We start from the raw sequence: 9,246 nt of genomic DNA, 5'->3' as shown, positions 1-9,246 counted from the left end.
AATCTGTTTTACCGATCGAGATTGACATATTGCGTCGCAATGATTTGATGTTTAGATTCAAAAGGTACTAAGAGGTTAAGACTTGATAAAGAAATTTGAAAACTGACGAAGGTATTTTTACTCTGACTGTATATTTGAGTTTGAGTCAATTAAATGGCGCCGTCATTACCCGTGAGGACTAAATAACCTCAAAAAGACTGGAATGGAATGGGGCACTATTGTTACTAATTTATCCCAAGAAAACTACCATGCATTCACACGCATGGTGGTCACTACCCTCAGTAATGAGGAAAAGACTAGGAAGAAGAAATTTGAGTAACCATTCCATATCAAAACTATTCCATACACGATTCCGATGCAGAGATTTTTTGAGGCCTTGTTGATTTAACGCCTTCAAATTGCACTGAATGCATTAACCGGTCAACACTTCCTGCCTATTTAGCATATAAAACACCCAGCCAGTGTTGTTTTCATACACAAACCACATTAACATGTAAATTAATCGAGTATGTAAAGCGAATAAAAATAACTCTTCAAGCGCTTGTTTCAATTTAAACTCCTTAAATTCTAGTAGAATTTCCCTCGTAATGTTTCTTAGTAACGACAAGGATATAAAAAAAACTAGCTGTCTCGCTCGCGCCTCTAATTTATTTTTTCTTTGTCTAGTATTGTAGCATAACATAATTTATGTTAACACTTGTGGGTTTTGAAGAATATAAAACACTTAACACACTCTCAATTTTATATACTAGTGCAGCGTAACGTTATACAGGTATTTTTAAAAAACAAAATGGCGTCCCTTTTGGCGCGTCCTATCTCATTTAAAAAAAAATGTGGGAAGTCAGTTGACGAACTGGTGAGGTTAAATTACTGTTAATTTAATAAACATGAGGAATAACGTAATTATAAATAATACATTATACTAATAATAAAGTATAGGTAAATAAATCAGGATATAATATATTATTGAGAGTTGTTATTATATGCCACAACAGCTGGGTGCTTATGTCCCACTTGTTAACATGTAATTTCAGTAGTGCGGGATGGCTTTTGTTACTACAATGCCACGCTATCGTCCAATTGCTTTCTAATGAGAGCTCAATCATATTTAAAATAAGAAATAGTGTTACATGCCCGTATTAAATGCTTTGCCCTATAAAATAATACTAATTTCAGTTTTACAAATTATTGATCAATTAATTACAATAATAATTGTATATAATAAAGTAAATTCAATAGCCCCTGCTATATTCATAATATGCAATAGTTATGTGCTATAAATTATGATATTGAATCAATTGTCATAACACCGTATTGAAGGCTAAGGTTACTCTCGTAACAATAAATTAAATTACAATTTAATATTTTTTTTTTTGGTATCTTCTTGAAAAGGAAACAAATAGAGAAATCGAATTCAATATGTATTTTACATCTTTAAATACACATATAAAGCATTTAGCGACCCTGGCTTCGCACTGGTGCAATGCTGATACTAAATATACTATAGATTTTTTCTAATATCTTTACTATGTTATCCATGTATTATATACATAAACCTTCCGCTCAAATCACTCCGTCTAATAAAAAAAAAACACATTAAATCCATTGTGAAACTTTAAAGAACTTAGAATACATAGGGAAAGACAGCGGTAAGCGAATTTGTTTTATACTATGTAATGATATCGATACTGATAATTATATTATGAAAATCACAAAAATTAAAACCAATATCTATGTTTTCAACTCCACAATGTCAATACATCCTTTCTCGAATAAGGAAATTCTATTCTATAGTACATAAAAATCTTGCGGTCACCTTACACTTGCTATGTAAATGGTCACCTTACATTTAAAACTTATATTAAATGATACAAAATACAAATAATTCGTAAAAAAGACGCAGATTAAGTAACTTTTTTGACAATATCCTTGTTACAGTTATTAATTACGGGATATTTACCATGTTTTTTATTTTTATCCGTTGGAGTTCGAAATTTCAACATTATCTACGAATGTCTTGTTCACGAGACTCAAAAAATAATGCTGATTTATTTTTTATTACTCTTCGAAGTTCTGCTAGTAGAATTTGCAGAATCTTCTTTCTCCAATAATTCTTCATCGATCAATAAATCAAAATTACCGAGAGCTTCAAAACTTGGCACTTTATTCCAACGCACGTCTGGCACTCCCTCTGATGGCAGAACAACTGACAAAATATTATCTATTAGCTTGTATTTCATTATTCTATCATTAACGGTTGTGGACGTAAGAGACGGCGACGCGTTGACTTCGACCAACCACGGCTTCAATTGGTTATCAATTATAATATCATATCCATAACACTCGAAGCAATGCCTATCGTTCGCCATTACTGATGAAACTGCTTTTAAAGAGTGCACAATAAGCCATTGGATAGAAGCAAATAGTTTCTCTGTAACAGCTCGCCCTCTCGTGCCTTCCAAAAATAATCGTAAATTCTGAACACTCATTTTCCCGCCGTGAATACTATTGTAATCTCCACCATGTTTTTGTACGCTAACATTCGTTAAGTGTACGTACATATTATCCAACTCTGTTACGCTAGTATCATACTTCACAGTACAGAATCTACAAAATCCTAACTGGAACATGTAAGCTTTTAGCGGTCGAAACGATGTCACCAACACGTATAATCTGAGATCAAACTTTTTACCTCCAATGAGCAATGGGTTATCGATATAGCGAGAAATAACATAACTCTCTTTACTCAACTGCGGATGAAACGGTGCCTTCGCTTCTCTAGACCATTTTTTCAACTTTGATAACTTATTTATGAGGAAGATTCCTGTACCTTGGGACTTTCCACATGGTTTCATAATCCACGTACTCTGCGGTGATTTACGATATTCCTCGACAAACATGTTGTAGTCCGCCGGGAGAACGAACGTCACCGGGATAAAATCGAGATGGACGTAGCGCGTAACGACTTGTCCTCCTTGTAATATAACTTCGGCCTTTTCGGCTAATGGACTACCTTCTCTTTCCAATTCCTTTCGGTATCTCTTTATATTCTTCACGAGTAAGTCTTTCCTTGATAATTCGTAATGGTTCGGGAAATGGTTAATCATTTGATTATCGTTCATTCGATAGCCACTTTCAACGCTGAACAAATTTCGGCAAGTTTGTGTTGACGCCCAATAAAAATTCCATTCATCGTCAGGACCAACTTGATGCCAACCACGCCTTTCGAAATTGCTCATCAAAACTGATTTTTCCATATCTGTGCAAAAACTAACCCGACATCTCTCTGTTGGTGCATTCACTCGTCCGTACAAGCTCGCTGCCATTTTCTTTCCATCTGGATTCATCTTCGAAGCGTTTTTATTAAAAACAACTATTACAAAGGATTAATAATTGACGACATATAACACTAAATTACAAAACTATTGTATCCGCGCACCGTATTGATCAAACAACAGCTGTTACTCATTGTTTATTCGAGTGAAGTTATCCACCAAGCGTTGCCTAGCAATTGTGTTTGACATTTAAAAAATAAGGATGTCTTTTAATTTTTTCTTTTTATCCCAAGACTGAAAAAATGTACAAAAAGATAACAAAGAACTTTTCTTTCGAAGTATAAGAACTAAAGCCGAATCTAAACTGAAAATAAAAAGTAACTGATAAGGCAAGGCAACTGTCACTACCTCGCTTGTCAGAAGTAAGCTCGGAGAGTGATAAATGACGACCGATCTCGACCTTGCTACGGAAAGACGTAATGTAATAACATAGCTTACACGTGCTTGTGGAAAATTTACAAATCGTTTTATTTTCGGATATAATTTTCTACATCGGTACAATATTCCGTACGAATACAATTTTCTTCGTAGCCTTCAGATGCCAGACTTTAAATTGAGGAATGTTTTTTTGTTTTATTTGATTTCAGATCGTTTGTAGCGAACAAATTTTAAATATTACGAATGAAAAATAAGATGGCTTTTCAGAAAATAAAACATTGTATTTAAAAATAAATACGTGGATTATGAAACCATGTGGAAAGTCCCAAGGTACAGGAATCTTCCTCATAAATAAGTTATCGAATGAAAAATAGGATGTTTTCAGAAAATAAAACATTGATACAAAAATATGCACAGAAAATAATCAAGCGAGATTTTTTAATTAAATTGTAAAAATATTGTTGAATTAAGGACTTTGTGGATAAATGAAATAATTCATGTATGCGAAGGAGTGTAAAATTTATCGATAAATAATATATACGTTATACATACCGCCAATGTTTTAACATTAGATTTTTTTTTAATTGTAATCATAAAAAAGGTATTGTGTCGTTGAGCTTTATTTTTTCAATCATTGTAATTAATATTTAATATAAATTTTGTATTAATAACGCTCGAATTTATTCGAAAAGCCAGATAAATAATTATTACTTTAAAATAAATATTTATGGTGATTATTTATGATATTATTGTAACATTTCAATTATAGTCAAATTATTGTGTTTTCACGTTAAATACAATTATTGTTAGTAAAATTAGTTTTTGTTCCATAAATTAATATTCACCGAAATATAATATGATTTACTACATCAATCAACTCAGGGAATAAATTTAAAATGAATTTAGAATTTTTGAAACAGTAAACGTACGTACACACACAGACAGCAATCATACTAATGGGCTTACTGTGATACGTGATACAGTTCGTATGTGACCTAGTGAACTCAACGATATGCCATCAGTCATCCGCAGAATCGCTGTCCACAAACGACAGCTCAATTCAGATTTACGAATGACGATGTTTTTGTTATTTTTTTTTTTCTTGTCGTGCATCTGCCGTAGTTGAGCGCAAAATATTCTGCCAAAGAAATTGATTAATTCAAAATTTAGCAACAGCAAAAATAGTCACTAAACAATATGGCAATGATGAATGAAATATAAAGTTACTAATATTTATTTAGAGTATATGATTGGAGACATATAAGCCAGTTTTATCCAACACATGCAGGTTTCCTCAACAAAATTTTCTTCACTGACGAACACTATATAAATTACATGAATAAATTAAGCATATGATAATTCTGTTGTGTGTTATATTTTCTCAAATTTATGTCATATATACAGCTTCGTAAGTTAGAATTTAAATAGTATTCAATACTTTCTTTCCCGTAACGGTACATAAGTTTGAAATATCTATTGGAATTCTGCGATGCATGGGGTTACGATGTTTCCAATTCGAAGCAATTTCCGTGTCGTTCTGCCTCTCGCATGCATTTATAGGCTATTTGTCAACATAACTTTGTAATCTATGTAAATAGGGAGATGAGACTTATTACCACATACAAATTGTTTATTTACGATAAATACATAACGTATAAACATAATGGAAGTTGCACATTAATAATTTACATCAAAAAACAAATATTTCGATTTCAATTAAACAGCCACAAGCTAAATCAATATATGATTAAAACATTCATGAGGTTAACAGAACGCTGAATTGTTTTTGAAGTGTATTATATATTTACATATATTTATATGAAAATGAATAGTTTTAAATTCTATATAATATTCTAGCGTCCTGTGTTTTTCACCCCAATGAAGAGATTTCTAAAGATAAACTATGGTAATAATATAAATTTTTAGTAGACCTCCACACCATATGTAGACCAGACATTTTAAATTTCAAGTCTTTCAGAGACTTTCAATACCCGCTTCACTATCTTTGGGTTCTATAAGGAACATGACAAATTTCAAGATTGTGGATGTTATATACTCTATTTCGTGGTTAATAACTAAGTGGTATTTCGCTTTTATATACGATCCAAACTACAAACTCAAAACGGATGATAATGACTTTTCACAACCATATTTGTACCATTCTATGATCGAAGGTACAGTCGGAGACGTTCTAACACCTGGGATCCACTTAATAAAAATTTAAAATCCCAAATCCAACAGACTGCATGACCTAAAGATAACTTAATACCTAACTTATAGGTACCTATAAGTTAGTGCCTTCTGCGTGCAACCGAAACGTTACTCAAGATACCAATTGAGAAATCGTTGGCGGTAGTTGTTAATAATATTTCCTTTGTTCGTCAAATAGACAAATGTCACCTTAGTCTACCCGTGACCACGAACGCTGTAAAGTACTCGAAACGTCGGGATGTTAAAAATAATTAATATACGCGATTCAAATCCGTTATAGCTAGTTTTATTTCAAAAATAATCCTTATAGCGTTATTCAGTATTCGCGTGCGATGACTTAGAATTAGCGTATTTCAAGTATAACTTTGGTGTTTCTGTACCGATTTCTATGATTGTTTTTTATGGAATAGTTAATACTGATAACTCTATTTTAATAAGGGATAACTGAAAGTGTTATAAACGTAGGAATAGACAATTAAATCAGAAAGCTTGAACTGCTAAGCTATGGGGAGTTACACGTGTTATTATGTTCAACCATTAATGATAGACATATACTGTCCTGGGATATTTTTTTATATAATTTTAAATAGAACATTTCCGTCATACATGATTTTTATGTTGCTTAAACCATTAAGGTTTTACACGCTATGGAAGCTTGAAAAATGGAGTAACTTCTCCCGTTTTCCCGACATTTCCCTTCACTGCTCTGCTCCTATTGATTGTAGCGTGATGAAAAATATACCATAGCCAGCCCAGGAGTATGCAAAATAATTGTACTAAGTTTCTTTAAAATCCATCGAGTAGTTTTTGTTTCTATAACAGTTATACAGACAGACAGAAAAAATTTATTGATTACATTTTTGACATCAATATCGATGTCTAATCACCCCATGATAGTTACTTTGGAAAAATGTACCATGTACAGAATTGAACTATCTACAGATTTATTATTAGTATAGATGAGTTTCAAATGAATTTATTGGTTAATGTATAATGTGTTCGTATTATGTTTGCGCTACCGCCTCATTTAAAAATCTGTACGCTTAATTGGAGAGAAAACTGTTATATTAGCAATTGAAAAAAAATCTGCTATTTTTTGTTTCATTAACATCGTGTATTCGTTGTCAACACGCGTTATAAACTGCGGTCACAAATTGTACCACGATAATGCAATTATCATGACATTGTCATCATGATTTTAAATTTGTACGTGTTGTAAATCCTTTTTACATTCATACGACTGCGGAATGACGCAGAAGTGGTTTTATCTTGGCCGTTTCAATTAAATTTGTGTTTATACTGTTTGTATTTACCTTTTAATTTACTTTATTTCAATGTTTTTAATAAAAATAAATTTCCCATATGTAAGCCTTGGTCAATTGTCAATTAGTTACTTTTCAGAAAGTATTTAATGCTCATTTTTGCAGATTCCATTGCATACAAGACCTCATCTAAAAATTCACCTTTGAAGAGCAAAAAATACCTGTGTTCATCTTTGAGTTTAAAGTGTCCTTGGTACTAAATATCATCAAAATTGGTTCAGTGGTTTAACCGTGAAAACGAAACAAACTGACAGATAGTATCGCATTTACAGTATTAGTACAGCCTAGAAGTACCACAAATACTTATGTGAGGAAACCTGCACGTGTACAATAAAATTACATATTATATACTAAGTTTATTGGCGGTAATTCATAGTGTGATCTACATTAGGTATATGTATTTTGTCAAACCAGTATTACAGCTCCCTATCGCGCCATTCGACGCTATTCATCGCTATAGATTCCCGCGTCAGTTCAACCCGAGAAAGCGAGTGCATGTAAATCGACGAGTCAAATTGACGGACATATTAGGACATATGATATTACAAGTTATTACGTTCCTGTAAAAATCATGTTCACATGAGAAATAGATATTGATAGTTTGGGATAGCGTACTTGATTCGGATGTGATCAGTTCTACGAATTTTGCCGATGATACCACTATATGTTTTGTCGTACCATAAAACATTATACGAATTATTACGACCACGAATCGACACAATATTTTATTAGCTAATCTTCAACAAAGTTTTTATCAATGAAAGAAATAAAAATCCTTTTTCACTTTTCCCTGTTCCTGGTACCTATTATTATTAAGCAGTGCGTTTTTGTTCATTACACCCCTTTGAATTCAAAGGATTAATATAATTGAACTGGCATTATTTTCTAGGACAACGAGTAATAACTTTGATAACGTACACAATAGGTATAGATCGGAATAAGCAACCCACATACGCCACCCTAATAATGCTCAGCGAAGCAAGTAAATTTATGTGCAACCAAAGAAATTTATCATAATAAATGTGTTCCGTATTTGCGGGAGAAAATAGAAAATGGATTGCGGTATAATACGAAAATAACGCTTGTATTTTCTTGTGGAAATAAAAATATTGTCTAATCGAAGAAAATACTCGCGTCTGACGTATTGTTACTAGTATACGTTGTGATAGCTGTGTGTGCGCTTATATTGAGATGCTGATTTTTAACAGTTAGTGTTGATATAGAAAGGCGTAATTGGAGCAACTTATTTTTAACTATTGTTAATAAGAATACAAAAAAAATCGTACAGGTACAATCTATAGAAGCGTGCCAGCGTGGCCGTCTTGTGCTTTTGCTTATCCTTATGGCTGGCACTCGGTAAGCGGCAAAAGTAAGCTGTAATTTCCGCAAGAAGAACAGACACGGTTTATTAATGACACCATTACGTGCCAGCACTGTACTGGCATCAGAAATTGTATTCTATTATTCTATCTATTATTATCTATTTCCGGCCAGTTGCTATGCCAGTCAAATTTGCATCCATGCGTGATGCGATATTTACGATTACTAATTGACCTTTCTCCTTTGCAATTACGAAATTTTCGAAACTTCACCTATAGTACACAAACCATCACCCCCGATTTAACCTCTTCGAAAGATGAATTGAAAAATTAGCCTTTGTCCCTTCTACGGGATTCAAACTATCTTTATAACAAATTTCATCGAAATCTATCGAGTAACTTTCACTTTTATAACTTTAGTAAATACTTATTTATAATTTTTGGATGGTTTGGAACATTAGCGAATTATAGTCCTTATGATAATCTTATTAAATCCTTAAGAACTTAAAGCGTTAACATTACGACTGAAGAAGTTTAAATAACTAATTACAGCGCACTGAGGCTATTATTCTCAGAAATGCATGTAATTATTAACAATTTAAAAGTTCTTGTTCAAAGAAACTTGAATTAAACCGCTTCAGTATTTTTTATTTAATCATTTGCTTTTAAATACTATCGGGA

At 32.5% G+C, this 9,246-nt stretch overlaps 1 protein-coding gene across 1 annotated transcript; it reads right to left on the bottom strand.

Moving 5' to 3' along the window:
- Nucleotides 1-1,994: 1,994 nt before the first annotated feature.
- LOC124529954 (polyglutamylase complex subunit TTLL1-like) lies at nucleotides 1,995-3,347 on the bottom strand. Its single transcript, XM_047103910.1, has one exon. It carries the CDS (start codon nucleotides 3,345-3,347, stop codon nucleotides 2,049-2,051), a length of 1,299 nt encoding a protein of 432 aa, XP_046959866.1. The 3' UTR covers nucleotides 1,995-2,048.
- Between the last annotated feature and the right edge of the window lie 5,899 nt (nucleotides 3,348-9,246).

This window comes from Vanessa cardui, chromosome 5 (assembly GCF_905220365.1).
Source record: "Vanessa cardui chromosome 5, ilVanCard2.1, whole genome shotgun sequence".
Taxonomy (NCBI): domain Eukaryota; kingdom Metazoa; phylum Arthropoda; class Insecta; order Lepidoptera; family Nymphalidae; genus Vanessa; species Vanessa cardui.
This window is presented reverse-complemented; position numbering and strand designations above follow the sequence as displayed.

Coding starts and splice junctions, on each gene's coding strand:
- LOC124529954 (XM_047103910.1), bottom strand. CDS start 3,347: ATGAATCCAGATGGAAAGAAAATGGCAGCGAGCTTGTACGGACGAGTG.